This window comes from Rousettus aegyptiacus, unplaced genomic scaffold, assembly GCF_014176215.1.
Source record: "Rousettus aegyptiacus isolate mRouAeg1 unplaced genomic scaffold, mRouAeg1.p scaffold_m13_p_4, whole genome shotgun sequence".
NCBI lineage: Eukaryota > Metazoa > Chordata > Mammalia > Chiroptera > Pteropodidae > Rousettus > Rousettus aegyptiacus.
This window is the reverse complement of record NW_023416307.1, coordinates 30,470,604-30,488,213: the sequence shown is the minus strand read 5'-3', so window position 1 is coordinate 30,488,213 and position 17,610 is coordinate 30,470,604. Positions and strand designations below refer to the sequence as shown.

The following is a 17,610-nucleotide window of genomic DNA, read 5'->3' as shown; positions in this document are numbered from 1 at the left end:
CTTGCCTTTTTAAAAAACTTTTATATTTAGAAAAAGTTAGTTCAGCCATTGTATTTCCAATTTCTAAGAGCATTTTCTTATTTTTTCATAGTATCATGTTTTTCTGTATCAATGAAATATTTTGGAATCTCTATTACAATACTTACCAGATTTTAAACCACCTTTTTTTCTGTTTCCTGAATAATTTATTTTCCTTAGGAACTATCTTGGTCTTTTTCTTTCATGCTGCTGGTTTTTCTCTTATAAGAGAAAGCAGTTTTCTCTAAAAATGCTTGGTTTTCTGCTTATATTTAAGAATGATTATATATATGTATTTATATTTATTTATTTTATTATTTATGCCTATAGCACCTGGTCTTCCTAGGTGGTCTCCTGTCCACGTACTAACTAGGGCTGACCTTGCTTAGCTTCTGAGATCAGATACCAGGTTTGTTCAGGGTGGCATAGCCGTAGACCAGTTAAGAATGATTATATATATTAATTAAGGTGTGTTTCTTCCCTTGTTTTGAAGATTGGTCTGCCCCCAGTAGACCTCTTTCCTTAGTGGAAAGGCTGATTAGAATTTCTGTATTTGCATGGGGAATAGCAGCGTTGGTGACAGTGGGAAGAATATATTTTGACAGTTTAAAATTGAAGGTATGCAGGTAGGAAGCTGGCCATTAGTCTGGTGAGCAGCTGTTTCAAAATAAGGAGAATGTTACTTCAAGGTACAAGTGTCCATGTGGTTCTTTGACTTAGAGGAGGACTTTTTCTCTAGGTCTCAATGCCTGTTCTAGGTGGGAGAGGGGTGGGGTTATGACTAGCAAATCTGTGTCTTGGGTAGACCTGTAGATAAGCCTTCAGTTTCCAGCTCCAATTCTTAACTTTACTTCCATGTCTCTAAATTGTGGGTCTAAATTCACTCTGGTATATTTTCTCATGTATTCTGGACTATAGCTTCCAGCTCTCTGTTTCTTCCATCAGTTTGATCTCATCTTTGAGTCTAGAAATATGATGAAATATCTTGATACAGATGGCACCCTCCTCTGTTTTGTTTTGTTTTTTACTTTATTTATGTTTTTTTTGTTTGATGATGTCCTTTCATCCCCAAGTTTTTTTTTTAAAAAACTTTTAAACCTACAGAAAAATGGAAAAACTAAACAGTGACCTTTGCATACCTTTCATGTAGCTCTCTATACCACTTGTTAAGTTTGCCATATTTGCTGTATGTCCCTCTCTGTTTTCATATACACTATTTTCCTGGTCATTTGAAAATAAGTTGATGACATCATGACCCTTCAGTCCAAAGTACTTTAGCATGTATTGTCCAAGAAGGAGATTGTCCTATATAACCATAGTACCATATCACACCTAAAAAATTTAATATTAAGAAATAATATCTAGTATATATGCCATATATAGATTCCTTCCGGAGTCTCCAAAATACCTTTTATTCCCTTTTCTCCCATGTAGGATTTAAGGATCACACATTGCCTGTGGATGTCATGCTATTTTCCTTTAATATAAAAAGGTCTGCCTGTCTTCCTCCCTCCTTTTTTTTGCTTTCATGACTTTGGAAGACCTTGGGTCACTTAATGGAATATCCCAGAGTCCAGATTTATCTTTTTCGTTATTGTATTAGCTCCTATTTCAGTGGGTTTTAGTAGTAGAGAAAGCGAATAGGTGTGCTCAGACCATTACCCTCTGTATTTATTGTTTTATAAACATGATTTATAATGGCTATATACTACCTTTTTAAAAAAATCTCTTGTCGACAGTTTTAAGTTTTTTTCTTTTTCATTTTGTCATTATAAGTCAACCTGCATTGAATATTCTGTTATGTATTTTTGGATACATACCTAGTTATTTTCGTTTTAAAAATTTACTAAGAGTAACACTTATTGGGTCAATGAAATTATTTTTAGATCAAGAACCTTAAAAATGTACAGGTTTCTCTAAAAATGTCTAAATCAGCTCACCCACATGCAAGTGAATCCATTACAAATTTATTTGAGAGAAAATTACTTGCTTTATAAACAGTCGTTCTTGGTGTTCTATTGCTAACATCCTCATCCTCTGTTATCTATTTTAGGAGGTACTTTAAGTTTTACAACTTTTCAAGAATTTTAAAAAATACGATTTCAAGTGATCGAGCTTAGAACCCTATTGTTAAACTTATTACTAGTCTAAAATAAAACTGTGACCTGAATATTTGTATTGTCACAAGCATCTTTACTGCATTCTGGTAAAATAGTCCAATAGCAGAGAAAAAGTAAAAAAGTGCAAAGTCCCCTTCAGCCTCCTTTCCCCGTCAGTCCTTCTGTCTCCTCAATTAGCTGGATATCTCTCCAGATCTTTACCTATGCATCATGGACATATATAGCATAAAGAAATGTGCGTGTATATTTAACACATTTTTTTTAAACACACAGTAAACACAGGTAGGTATTCTTCATTTTGTTTTTTATACTTAGCAATGTGTCTTGAGATTTTTTTAGGTTAGTACGCAGAGCTCAGTCTCACTTAAGCTGCTCTGTATTGTTGCACAGTATGGATGCGCTTTATCTTACATAAGCATCTCAATTGCTGGATATTTTAAGTAATTTCCAATATTTTAATGTTTCAGCATTGCAGCTTTTCTTTCTGGGGTATCAAAATCTGAAAGCAATTGGGGAATTGTGAGATTTTTTTATTTGTTTTGCTGTTGTTTTTATAGCTTGTATTGCAGAAAATAGAATTAAAGGTTTTCTCTAATAGTGTAGGCATTTTATTTCTTTTCATTATTAAAAATGTACATTCCTTAAAAAAGAAATCCTTCACGGGTAGATATTATTACTTGAAATTTCTGTATAGTGTTTTACACTTCTATATATTTGAATCACTCACAAATTCCCACTCAATAATGAGGCAAGAAAATTTATATGCTTCTCTAAAGTGATAAAACAATATAGCAAAGTAAACATTAAAAAAAAAAGGAAAACAGCATTTCCACTTTGATTTTGAAGTTAATTCCTACCTAGAAAAGACAAAAACTAAAAAAGAAAATATAAATCATCCCAAATTTTACCCCTAGTAGACATTATTCATCTTTAACTTTTTGGTGACCAGTCTTCCAGGGTGTGTGTGTGTGTCTGTGTGTGTAATCTAATTATATACAGTTTTATGAGTACAGTAGTCCCTCATCTGCGGGAAATATATTCCAAGACACCCAGTGGATGCCTGAAACTGTAGATAATAATGCTTTATATACTATGTTTTTTCCTATACATACATACCTATGATAGTGTTTAATTTATAAATTAGATATAATAAGAGATTAACAACAAAAACTAAAAATAGAACAATTATAATAAAAGTTATGTGAATAGCTTTGGGGCTATTAAGTAAAATAAGGTTACTTGAACACAAGCTCTATGATACTGCAACAGTCGATCCGATAACATAGATGGCTAATTGATTAATGGGTACAGTGCGGATATGTTAAACAAAGGGGCGATTCACATCTTCTTCAGGACAGAGTGGGATTATGTGAAATTTCATCATGCTACTCTGACACATGATTTAAAACTTACGAATTGTTTATTTCTGGAACTTTCCATTTAGTAATTGTGGACTTGACCACAGATAGTGAAACCACAGATAAGGGGGAACTATTCTACATTATTGTGTGTATTATACAGTGCAGTCATTTTCTCTCAATATATTTTTCTCAAATGGTACGTATATATACATAGAGATTCGTATGTAATTATGTAAGTGAGATTATACTTTACATGTTATTCTGCAGTTTTTTCACTAACAGTGGGTCATTAAGATATTTTCATGCCCTTTAATACAGGTATACATCATTCTTTTAATGTCTGTGTACTGTGTGTCTCTGTAGATATACTTGATTGATTCTGACCAGTCAAATGGTAGCAATGGCTCTCAAATGGGCTTTGGCTCTAAGGGAGTACTTTGGGCCAGAGACCCTGTGTAACCTTCTTTTGGGGGCACCAAGAGGTGGTTGGTCACTAAGTGGCTTTTCTTGTCAGACTTGGTGACTCTTGGAATTAGTGCCAGTGGGGAAAGAGCTTCCAGTATTAGTGCTAAAGTTTCTTTATGAAGTGTAGAGTTTGAGGTATGACGTGCCAGGATTGGCCAGGGCTTTAAAGTAAAAGAGAATTAAGAGTCTTGGGATGGAATTGACAGAGAAAGTAATGGAAAAAGTTAAGAGCATCTGATTCAGGTTAGTAGAGCAAAGCAGAAAATAGAGAAGAGCCTTATCAGTTGTAGAAAGGAAGGGAAGTTTTTAAAGTTAGGCCAGCTGTGGAGATGTGCCTCGTGCAGAGGTAGGCACTGATCTCCTTGCTCTCATGGGTTGGGCATTCTTTAGTAGGCACTGCCTGAAATATTATTTACTACATGAAATATAAAAATAACCATATTTGTCCTTTGGTCTCACAACTTAGACAAAGTGGAATGCAGGTGGTTAGGAAGTTACTATTTAGTTTTCTTCCTTTTTTCTTTTTTAAGAAAAAGAAAAGCATTCTGTTTGTACTTTGTATTCTACTTCCTTAAAGAGTACTTTCACATATTTTGGCTATCAGCCAGTCGTTTTTCAAAAGGACTTTTATTATGTTTTTGTTTAACGAGTATGTGGTCTGTCTTTACTAGAGTCAGTTAGCCAGCCTCTCTCTCCCTCTCTCTCTCTCCCTTTTTTCCTCTCACCTTTTATCACTGACTGAAAAAAAAAAAAGTGCCAAGACATTATTAGTATAGAATGACCTAAATTAGAGCTTTCAGGATATAGGAAAGCCCCCTGAATGTCAAAATACATGAGTCGCAAAACCTGGGTACAGTTTTATTCTGCTAAGTGATTTAATCTTTGGAGCAAGGCTTTATACAAAGTATGTATTTATGGCGTGATATAGAAGAAGAATAAGGTTGTGGAGGTTTATTAATAATATATAGCACAGCAAAAATATAGTTGTACTAATATCACTACACTATCTGCATTTTTACTCTGTTAGGGGCTATAACAATTTTTTTGTCTCTTTAATACACACATGCTTTTTGTCATGGGCTTATATATTACATTAAAATTGTGAAGTATGCCTTAAAATAACCTGACTTTTATTAACTTAATAAACTTATTGAATGAAGGCACTTTTATAGATATTGGATATATAAAGATGAATAACACATGGTTCCCACCCTTAAGCAACTTACTTAGATGAATGAAGTAGAAGTATATGTTAGAAGTATATGGACGATAATAGGCAAAAAGAAGAGTTTTACTATGGGATGTAGGGATGCCTGCTCTATATTAGAGCAGAATATATTTGAGAGGGAGTTGTTACTATATAGCTGGGGGTGGGGTGGGGTTTGTGGGTAGGGAGGTGATCAGTTCAGTCTAGTGCATTGTTACCAGGGCCATATAGGCCTGAGAGATCATGACATTGCAAATACAGCTAATGTGAAGGGCGTGTATGGAGAAGTGGAAGGAGCTGATGCTAGAGAGTCAGGGGAGGTTGAACATTATCCAGAAGATTTTTAAATGGTTGATTAATATTAGTAAAATTAGGGAAAGGTTATCTGGCAAATTGGAGGAGGCAAGATTCCAAGTTAGGGAGATCAATTTGCAGCTGTTTAATCCAAATGAAAGTGTTAAGTGCCCAGATTCTCAAACTAAGTGATTAAAAATCAAGGTTTTTGAAAACAAGGAGAATAAAGATGTAGAAATAATAAGACACATGGGTAAAGGAGAGGGAGGAATCAGGATGACTCCCAGATAACCTGCTTTGGGAGATTTTAGAAATGCCAGTTGCCATTTGAGGAGAAGGTAGTTTAAGAAGGGATGATGATGAGTTTGGTCTTTGAACTTCTTTAGTTTGAGTTGGTAAGAGACTTCCAGAAAGATGCATTCTGTAGGTGTTTTTATCTGGAACTCAGAATAAGAGTTTGTCATCAAGGGTTGAGAGTCATCAGGATTGAAGTCTTTGAAACTGTGGGAGTAGATACGATAATCTAGGAATTCAAGAAGAAAAGTGTTGAGAACAAAGCATGAATATTTTGGAGTTGAGCCTGAAAGTAGAGCTGGTAAAGACGATTGAGAGGGAATGGTCTGAAAAGCATCACTGAGTTTGTCGGTAGAGGGCATCGGTGGTTACTGCAAGTGGTGTTTTAGCAGTGTGCTAGAAGTAAAAGCCAGACTACAGACTAATTCTGTATATTATATTGTGTTTCTGTACTGAATTACAGGTTTAAGTATTTTATTAAAATTAAATACTTAAGAGATACAGCTAATTTTAGAGAATTAACCAACTCTTGTTTTTAAAAACAAAAAAGTTTTTAAACTTTTATTTTAAAATAATTATAGACTCAAAGGAAGTTACAAAAATAGTATCAAGAGGTCTTCCTGTATAGTCTTTATTCAGCATCCTCAGTCACTTGTTCAATTTAACAAATGTCCTGGACTAGTGCAAATGCTAATATTTGGGATGGATTATGGAACTCTACAGGTAGTGTAAATATGGATTCTGTACCCTCACATGGCACAAGCTTGGAGTTTTGATTCTTATAGGAGCCTCTCACCCTCTGGGGAGCAGGGCAGATGGCAAGCTTCTTTCTTGTTTCTCAGCTCTTTTTTCACATATTGAACAACCTTTTTGAGGATCTTGGCTCAAAATGGGAGATTTACTTGCAACTCTTCTATGAAATAGGCTCAAAAAACCAGGTATTCTATATCCGTAGGCTAGTATCCCCCTAGACTGTTTTGGTGTCAGCTAGAACTTTACGTCATTGAGTTTCTTCCTTTCTGGCACCTAGAAATTTCCTTTTCCCCTTTCCTTTTTTGAATTCAGCTATATATTCTAATTTTTCATGTTGATCTGGCATTTCAGAGAGTATATTTGGCACAAGGATGTATTAGTCCAGTCTGCCTTGTTGTTTGAATCAAAAGTCTAGTAAATGATTTCTTAATTTTATTCTCCACTTTATCCACAAAAATAATTTGAGGTCAAATTATATTACTATTGTTAAAAATGTTATTAATTTTTAAAGTGAATACTACATGCATATGGTATGATATTGGAAAGACAAAAAAGGGCATACATGTCTTCCTTTGCCCTGTGCCCTACCTCCCCCACCCAGTGTGCCTTCACAGATACAACCAGTTACTAGTCTCTTATGTATCCTAGAAATAGACTATGCACTAGTTTATTCTTTAACAGATACAACCAGTTACTAGTCTGTTATGTATCCTAGAAATAGATTATACAGTTTTAAACTTTAAAATAGTGTTTATAATTTAATTTTATAACAAATACTTAGGATTTTCCATCTGTTCAACAGGTAGCAATTGTAGTTTCTTGTCTGAGAGCTTTTGAGAAGGAATGTTATACTAATTATGTGTTACATGTATGTTTTTATATATATGAAAGGGTTATCTTTTAATTTTTGTTTACTTCATAAACCCCTCAGGATGTGACAAAAACTGACAAAATAGTGTAAACTGTTTATTTGAATATTTTAAGTTACGTGGAATATTAAAATAATAGAACATTAGACTTAATTTTTGGGAGGTAGTGAAAATGATATTTTAAGAGACTGGAATCTTATTGGGACGCATTGAGGATGTCCTTTAAAATTGTTCTAATTACTAATCAGTAAATGCTATCGGTTTTCATATGTGCAAATAATTGCCCAAAGCAGGGAGGGGGGGAGCATCTGTTAAAGATGAAGCCCTCTCTTTTAGGTTCCTTAGCCACTGTATATACCATTGATTGCCTGACTGCGGCTTGATGAAATTCAGTGACATGGAAGCAAGAAATGGAAGCCTATGACCTAATATGTTTTCTTCCTTAGATCAACCTCTCCACTTCTCCTACACCTGCACAGTTAATAAGCCGTTCCCAGGCTTCCAGTTCTACCAGCGGCAGTATTACCCAACAGACTATGTTACTAGGGAGTACCTCCCCTACCCTAACGGCAAGCCAAGCTCAAATGTATCTACGAGCTCAAATGGTAAGATGTGAGCTACCAAAGTTTTTCAGTGTTCAAGGACTTGGGAGAGATCAAAACGTTTCTTCATTTGATGCAATAAGAGACATTTTTAATATTTAAGAAATGTTTAACAATTTTTTATGTGCATGTGCTTAGCCCTTGTACATTTATGTCATGAAAATTCTACTTTTAATTAATAGGCCTTCTTGATGTATCAAATAGTAATTAGCAACATTGGGAGGCTAACAGATTCTGTAACATAGCGATTATTTTTTAATAGCAAATTTCATTGATTTCAAACTTTTTTTCACATTTTAACATCTCTGAAATCGAGATGCATTTTATAATTGATGGCATCTTACAGTTATAATTGGTGATATATAAAATCATTGTGTATTTTAATATCTTAGATTTGATGAAATAGAAATGTTAACTTGGTCGTTAACTTTGTTAGAATTTATATTGTGGAATCTTCTGAAATCTGGATTGAAATTCCTGGTAATTTACCAGATAATTCTTAGCTGTGGTTAGTTCCATCTCAAATTCCGCAAGGTGATTTGTGTTTTTGTGCTCATTTTGATCTTTTATTAATATAGGAATGTTAATTTGGCTATTCTGTATTATAGTACTTACTGATTTCCTAATTTAACTGTTGAGCTTCTTTAAGAAATGTAGATATTGGTTGACATTTACTTTATTTGATGTCTTTACAGATAGCTGGAAAAAAGCTTTGGCCTAATATATATTTATTTCTATTTTTTGTCCAATGACCTGAATGTATTTATCTGGCTCCTCAGATTTCAACTAATATTGCAAAGAGATAATATTTCTAACAGAAAGCAATGACATGACCCACCTTTTATATGTAGATTATTTAGTAGCTATTACCATGTTTTTGTGTTTTTTTTGCCCCCATGAAATCTTATTTAATTAATAATATGCTTTAAAATTAGGCTAAACCTTTGGAAATGGTTGTAATTTGACTATTCTTAATCCTTTGGTAGTTTCATATGGTTTAAGCTAAATTAGGTTTAGTGCTTTCAGCTATTTGTTCTGGAAATTACTTTCTCCTGAAAGTTACACTTTGTTGTTTAATTCACTTAAATTTAGTATATAAAAGACTGAAGTTTAAAAGATCCTTTGATTGGTAACTTTAAACAGGAATGGTTTTTGAAGAACTGATTAACTCTAGGCAATTTTGAAATAAAGTACTTACATATTCTTTGAAACAACTGTCATAATTTACTAAGTTGGGTTGGATAATCCCTGAGTAATCGTATTGCCTTTTTAAATTAATGGTCTTCTGTTTTAGTATTGAAAAAGTCAGTTCAAAAGAGATGATTATAAGTAAATAAATCGAGTATGTCTTTCCTTCCTTTATTCTTAGTTTTTGATGTGAAGCTTTTTTGCAGGCTGTTTTGGTGTTGAATTTTGACATGTTGTGGCATTTACTTTTAGAATGAATTTGTCTTTATATAGGTAATTTTAAAATCAAGGGCAACCTCGGTTTATACTACAAATCTATGTAGTTGAGTGAAATATGATAGTGAAATAGTGGCATGGTTATCCTTTGTGATAAACAGGGCTGAAAAGACTTTTTGGTGTTTCTTTTCATGTTTCTCAAATTTAATTTGTATTCAAGAGTAGTGGCTGTTGCTGTCTAATCCTGCCACAGTAGTTTTGAGTTGGGAGAAGTTTAAATATAATAGCTTATTTGGGGCAGAATTTGGTATGAGGATTTCATATTACCAAAATATTCTTTTTTGAGCACTGATTTATTTTTCTACTCATCAGAATCATGAGCTGTTTCAAAAATGTTTGATTTCTTTTTTTTTTTTTTTTTTTTGAGTTCTCTATTATCAGAAACTTCTTTTTGTCATGTAAACCCTTTTGCTTAGGAGGAAGTCCTAAACTGCATTGTCTTTCTGTCACAGATTTCAGTCTCTTGCCTGCTTTACATTGTGTGTGAGACATGTTCTTTTGTCTTAGGGTATTTTTTTGGTTTTTCTGTCTGTACAGCTGATTTTCACACCCGCTACCACTGTGGCTGCTGTACAGTCTGACATTCCTGTTGTCTCGTCGTCATCGTCATCTTCCTGTCAGTCTGCAGCTACTCAGGTGAGCTTGTCTAGCTTCATAATGTGGTACTTGAGTTCTGGATCTTCAGGTTAAAGATAAACATATATTGTGCTTAAGTTACTGATGGATTCAGTGCTCGTTGTCATACATTTCAGATTGAAATTTAATAAAATACAATAAGAACATCAAGAAATTTTTTTCTATAGAAATTATAGAAATACCATTAAACAGATATCTAGGTTATGTAACAGTGAAATGAGTTTTTGCTGTGACACCGTATGTTTAGTTTTATTGTAAAGCAGACATATTTCCCTTAAGTGAGATGTATTCTTTTGTGCAGATTCCTTTGTAAGCAGTTATGTAATAACTAAATAAGATGGTTTTTAAGTTTAAAAATGAGTCAAATTGGGCAAATTTTAAATTAAAAATTGAATAAAATATTTAACGAAAAAAATTAATAGAATATTGAATATAACTTTGGTACTACAGGAAAAAAAGACCTTAACTTTCTCCTCACACCATTCACAAATATAAACTAGAAGTAGAATGTAGACCTAAAGGTAATAGCCAAAACTATAAAACCTGTAGAAGAAAACATAGGGAGTATCATTACAACTCTAGAGTAGGCAAAGCTTTCTTAGGTCATAAAAAGCCCTAACCATAAAAGAAAATAATGACAAATTGGACTTTATCAACATTAAAAACTTTTCTTCAGAAGACATTGTTACAAAAATGAAGAGGCAAGCCACAGACTGAGGGAAAATGTTCACAGTACATGTTTCTGAACGAATGACCTGTATTCAGAATATACAGAGTATGCTTACAACTCAATAATAAGATCATGAGCAATTCAGTTATAAATGAAGAAAAGATTTGAACACTTAACAGAAAAGAACATACAGAAGACCATGAAAAAATCCACAGCATCATTAATCATTATAGGAATGCAAATCAAAGCCATAGTGATATTACCGCACACTCACTAGAATGGCTGATATGAAGGAGACTGGCAAGAATGTGGGGGCAACCCTCCTACATTGCTGGTGAGAATGTAAAGTGGTACAGCCACTTTGGAAAACAGTTTGTCAGTCCCTTATAAAGTTAAACATATGCTTAACTCGTGACCCAGCAGTTCCACTTCTAGATGTTTGCCATGAGACATTTGAAAACATATATTCACATAGATATATATCCACAAATGTTCATAGCTCTGTTCAGAATAGCCCCAAACTAGAAATAACCAACGCCCTTTAACTGGTGAATGGATAAACAGATTGTGAGATATTACTCAGAAATAAAAAAGAACAAACAACTGATGATGCATCTCTATAGTAAGGATTATAATTAGCAAAAGAAGCCAGATACCAAAGAGTATATATACTCTAATTCCATTTATATAAAATTCCAGAACAGGCAAAACTAAAGTGAAAAAAATCCAGTTGGTGGTACCTGAGGCAGAAGGTTGGGGAGATTGGGAAGAGGCATGAGTGAATTTTCAGTGAGATGGAAATGTTCTATATCTTGATTGGGGTGGTGATAATGTGGTATATACACATCAAAACTCATCAAACTGGTTTGTTCATTTCATTATATGTAAGTTACACCTCATTAAAGTTGATAAAAATGTATTGAGTAAATTTTAATTTAAAATGACTGAGTAGAATATTACTTTGTATGAAAATATTTTGATGTTTTTCCGTAGTTAATGTTTTAGACTATATACGGTAGAAATTGGTGTACCTTAGAGTCAATCTTGGCTTCTTATTTTTAATTTAGTAGTCTCAGTCTTCTGGTAAAAAGCAAAAAATGAGTAATAATAATCTTTGGTACTTTTTATAAAACCTCTTTATATATTATTTAATAATAAAGGCCAGTTTTCGTTTATCAGCATATAAAGATGATGATCAGTTAAAACTCGGGTTTCTCCTAATGAGCTCTGTGACCCTCTTTAATTCCTTCCCTTTGTTGGACTTTAGTTCCAACGTATTTATAAAATGAGAACTTTGTCTTTGTTAACTTTAAGGTTTTTTCAGCTCTAAACTTTTATATATCTCTTTGTGGAATAAATTTGTTGAAGTGGTGATCTTATTGTTTGGTTTCGGTTTATTAAAACCTAATAGAGCTAGATAATGATTAATTTCCAGAATATTTTAAATTTTATTTCTTATTTATACTTTGTCGCAGCTAAAATTTTAATTGAGTTATAAGATACATACAATAAAACAAGGTAAATTGAAAACGTGTAAGAAAAACACAAATAAAGGAAAGAAGCATGGAGCTAGTAGTTAAGTAGCTATTTAGATCACATGCATGAAGTCCTGCATGTACTTAAGTTCAACTCCCACTATTCGTTTACTAGTAATATGGTTTTAGACAAGTTACCAAACATCTCTAATAGTTATACATACTTGCAGGGCCTAATTCGAAGAATGAGTGATATGTATGTTTAGTGTCTGGATCATTATAGGAACTCATTAGTACTTTTTTTCCAAGGGAAGGAATATGGGTATCTGGGTTCAAATTCTGACTTTAGCAGTAGTTGCTAGCTTTGTCACTTGGCAGTTGGTTGATTTTAGACAAGGTCATAAGTAGAGCATAGGGTTTATAACTTTGGACTCTGAAGCCAGATGTTATTTAATATGAGATACATGCTCTACCACTTTCTCACTGTGTATATCCTTAATCTCTTCACCTGTTTCGACAATACAAAACAAATATTTAGAAAATAATTATAATGTGTACTTCATAGGGTTATAGTAAGGATTAAATATGTTAATAAGTGAAAAACAGAACAGTGTCTTGTACATAGCTAGCACTTACTAAAAGTTAGCTGTTATTATTACCTGTGCTAAGCCTCAGTTTCTTCACTGTAGAAATAATAGCTCATAGTTGTTACAGGGAATAAATATGACAATAATCATAAAGTACCTAGCATAACTACCTGGCACTTAGATATCACATGCCACTAATTACTATTTTTGTTATACATTCTCAAAAGATGAGTCACAAATTTGGTTCTTAGCTTTGAGGTAGCTAATAATAGTAAGGAGAGAAATGCAACCATTTAAAGGATTTACAGTTTCCAAGATAAAATAAACTAGTTGTAAGGAAAATACAACTAACATGCGCTCTAGAGCACAGTCTATCTTGTGGATTCTTAAGGAGAAAACATCTTATGGTGTCTCTAATAGCATTATGAACATAGTCAAAGTAATTTATGAAAGTGACTTCAGTTTGATGTGATCCAGGTAAGTAAGTGGCTCTGTGATAATCTGACCTAATTCAAGGATAGACTTTGAAGAACCAAAGGAATGGATTAACCTTTAGGAATTTTTCTACAAACGTTTTTTTCTGCTATGCTTTTGAAATGGTAGTGAATGAGGCTGGCAGTGGTAGGTGATATTAATACCTTGAATATTCTTGTGGTTAACTTTCCTCAAGTTCATGGTTGTTAGTTTTGAAAAATTTGTGCTCTAATTCGTTGATTTTAAAGCTAATATTTAGAGTTTTTAAAATAGTTTGTAATTAAGAAATACCAAATTTGAAGTTTTATTTTAATATTTTTAACTGATAGAAGTCAGTATAAGTTAATTTTTTCTTAGTATTAATATTTATTTATAGCATATTGTCAGACGTGAGAAAATTGGACTATCCTACCCTTATTTACTATTTTAAATGCTCCATCCCTTCTTTCCACCATGCAAAAATTTTTTTTTAGTTTCAAAAAAATGTGATTTTTAAAAAGATATCATAAGACTATAAAAGTATGATTATAGCAAAGTAAGATATCTTATTTATTATGGCTATCTGGGAAATGTTGTTAGAATTGAGGAGAAAACAGCCCTTTGGATTAAAAATCTAGAAGCTCAGCTCTTCTGCTAGCAATGTGACATTAAATCTTAGTTTCCTCATCTGCAAAGAAGGGATGGTATGATTATTCATGCATTATTTGTTAGATCCAAATTAGATAATTTGATCATAGGAAAAGTTAGATGAAATGAAAGTTGGACATTAGAGTACCCTAATATTCTTTTTTCTTTTAAATCATGTTCCTTCTTATATGTATCAAAACTCATACTGAATGATGAGTTCTGGGTTGCAAAAGAGGATTTATTTTTCACATCTTAATATTCTTTATTTAGAATAGAAAAGGTGGGTTCTCTTTAAAAGTGAAGCTCTGTCAAGGAAATCTGATTATGTGATCTTTCTATTAATAGCTAAATTAATATGTAAAATACTTTAGAAGTGTAGTTTATGTGTTTGAAATTTATTGTAATTGTTCAAGCCAAGATGACCATAGATATTTTCGCCATAGTCTAAAATCTATTTATATATAGTATATAATATATAAAATGCACACATATACATTTTCTTTCAGAATTCCAGAAAACAAATGGAAAATTAGAAGAAAAGAGTATATTCTATAGAAATGGACTGCTGCAGATTTTAGGGTTCATTGTGTCAAATTTTCATTTACGTTGTGAATATGCTTTTTATCTGAAGGAAAATTTTCAAATTCTCAAATTTTCAAGATTTTAATGTATCTCAGATATTCATTGAGATTTTTTGGTTAAATGTGAACAGATTTTATTGTTAGCCTAAGAAGACCATAAATAAAACTAAATACTTACCCCTCTCCCCCTCCAAAAAAAAAAAAGTTCCATGTTATATTTCAGATAGAGGAGTATACCTCAGACTTCTGGAGTTTCTTTTATTTATGCAGCACTGAACTGCGGGGTGTACAAAAATGAATGTCAGAGATGTGAGAGCCTGCCAGCCAGAGTCTGAGTATTTTACAGACACAGATATGAGTAATTCTGAAATAAGCTAGGCATTTGTCAGTGTTGTAGACCAATATGATCCAAATTCTATGGGAAAAGCATTATATAGGGGAAGAGAAATGATTTCTAACCAGGGACTTCAGGGAAGTTTCTTTGGGAGAGTGAGTAGGATTTTTACTGGGCTTTGAAAGAGCTTTGAGGAAGAGGGGCATTTTAGAAAAGGGGAACTTGAGCAGGGCTCTAAATGAAGGAAAGGCAAGGCAGTTTGGATAAGGGTGAGCAGAACTTTTTGGGTAGAATATGAGAACTGTGGACTAGAGTGGTGGAAAATGGGACTTGAAGTAGTTTGGGCCTAGACTTTGGAGGGCTTTGAGTGGCAAGATGAGAAATATAGATTTTAGCATATTTTATTTTTGCATTAAACTTCAATAGTACAGCAGGTTTGGGTCCACTTATATTGCTGTGAAATAGTTGACAAAAATCAGAGAAGATACTCCATATGGTCTCACTTAGAAAATTCTTTCAGTAGCTTAGGATAGAATTTATTAAAACCTCAAATGCCCTGAAGTAAACATTTGTTTAGTACCTGTTATTGGCTGAATACTGCATTTAGTATTGGGAAAGAGAAAGTATATCCTTTAGTATCAGTTAATGATACAGTTGTAGAGACAGAACACACATAAAACTGAAGAATATCGATAAAGTCCCAATCTATCATTTGCTTTGTCACATTAGAATCTCTTACTTCAATTTCCCTCCAGGGCCAGTGCTAGCGTAAATGTATTTGGTGCATTCATTCCAGATAGGCAAAAACTTAGACAACTGTTGGAGAGGCATTTTCTGCTTTGCTATTTGGAAGTGTTATAAACCTCAGGAGAGAGTAATTGGAATAATCCTTGGCACCATACAGACTGGCAGTGTTTAGAATACCCTGGGATATTGACAGGAGCTATCACGAAACCATTTCTAGGCCATGCACAATCTTTTCAGTTCATGAGGTCTCTGTTCTCACAGGCATGTGAGTATTCCATAATAACAACAGAAATCTAACTTATCTTAAAATAAGAGTTAATGGGAAATGCTTTATATAATTATCACAATGAAGTAGGTGATTTGATGAACTTGTTGTCTTACAAAATTAGTGTTTCTTTATAATCTCTTTAGAGCTGGCAACTTTTTTTGGTTACTTCTATCTCTTTATTAAGACAACAGTATTGTACCCGTACTCTAATTATATGTAGTAACTTCTCACAAGTTTATGAGGTGCTTTTAACCTTAAAATGTTTCACAGTCCTGGCATGGAGAAGTGAGACTGAAGTTGAAGGAGTTGCTCATTCTTTCCTATACACCCTGGGCTCTCCCACCTCTGCAACTTTGTTCAAGTTTTCCCCTTTATCTGGAATGCCCTTGCTCTTCCTCCTTCTCTTTGACTGTCTCCCAGCTGGTAACTAAAATGCAATATGTTGCAGAGTAATTTACCCATATTTATAGTTCATTTGCCATATATTATCTATATATTTATCTATGAATGCCACTTAATATTTAAGATAAGATTACTTAGAATAAGTCCCCTTTTCTTCAGGATTAATCAGTTGTTTCAAGTGCTTGGTGCTTTATGTATGAAAAGCATACTATAAATGTGTTGTCATTTTGTTATAATGGTAATGACTACATCATTTAATATCACTTGTTTCATCCTTATTTTTTGTTATGTGGTTCTCAGGTTCAGAATTTAACATTACGCAGCCAGAAGTTGGGTGTATTATCTAGCTCTCAGAATGGTCCTCCAAAAAGCACTAGTCAGACTCAGTCATTGACAATTTGTCATAACAAAACAACAGTGACCAGCTCTAAAATCAGCCAACGAGATCCTTCTCCAGAAAGTAATAAGAAAGGAGAAAGTCCAAGTCTGGAATCACGAAGCACAGCTGTCACCCGGACATCAAGTATTCACCAGTTAATAGCACCAGGTGGGATAAAACTTTGTTGAAAATAGTTGCATTATTCATTTTCTTAACAGGCAGAGCAAAACAAAAGATGTTCATTGCTGGAACAAGAATGATACTTTTAAAACATTTTAAAATGTGCATTTTATAAGTTAAGAAAAAGAACATTTCAATATTGAAAAAAATCAAGAGTCCAATAGCTAAGACGAATTATAATAATAAAATAGTTTTTTTTTTTTTGGTCAGTTGACATTTGAATAACATCTTCTTAATGTGCTGGTCTTTCATTATAGCAATAAAACCTTTTAGCTTTGAAAACAAGATTTACCTGTAGCTTATTTAGTATGCTCTAGTTGTCATAGGTGAAAATTTATCACTTTCCAAAAATAAGAATTATGCATAATGATTGTCTTTACCACATTGCCTTTTTTCCATCTCTGATTTCATCTCAGAAGAAGACGTTAGGGAATCAACGAAGTCATTTTCATTGTTAATCTTTGAATTCTACATGCTCTTCGTCTGCTATTTACAGATAACCTTGCTACAGGGTTCTCATGCTGAAAATGCTGGGGCCATCTAGAGTGAGTTTCATTACTATCTCAGAATTTCTCAGTGTTGAGCTTTCTTCATATCTAATAAGATAAGGAATTATCTGCCTTCTTTAAAGTTAGCACTATTTACTTTGTCATTGATTGCATCTTTTTTTTTTACCTGGTCATGACCTTCTCTCGTAGTTATTATTGTATCTTTTGTCTTCCTCATGCTGGATTTTTTCTTTTGCTTCTCAAGATTTAGGTTTCCCCTATTAATATATCTGCACATATTTTTATACCAGTGTA

The 17,610-nt window shown here is 33.2% G+C and overlaps 1 protein-coding gene and 1 non-coding gene across 17 annotated transcripts in view; one reads left to right on the top strand and one right to left on the bottom strand.

Moving 5' to 3' along the window:
• The window catches only part of PHC3 (polyhomeotic homolog 3), a 104,947-nt gene that overhangs the window by 34,696 nt on the left and 52,641 nt on the right, over positions 1–17,610 (top strand). For 15 of the 16 annotated variants that reach the window (XR_001594758.2, XR_004950511.1, XR_001594759.2 and 12 more), the window contains exons 5-7: positions 7,828–7,986; positions 9,985–10,083; positions 16,549–16,795. Coding sequence is in view for 11 of the 16 variants with exons in the window: in XM_016127518.2 (XP_015983004.2) it covers positions 7,828–7,986; positions 9,985–10,083; positions 16,549–16,795 (505 nt within the window). In the remaining 5 variants the exon portion in view is untranslated. The remainder of the gene's footprint in view (positions 1–7,827; positions 7,987–9,984; positions 10,084–16,548; positions 16,796–17,610) is intronic. The other variant, XM_016127527.2, reaches the window with a different exon arrangement.
• LOC118602358 lies at positions 14,090–14,199 on the bottom strand. Its single transcript, XR_004950696.1, has one exon. It is a non-coding gene; the product is annotated as a small nucleolar RNA SNORA40 (small nucleolar RNA).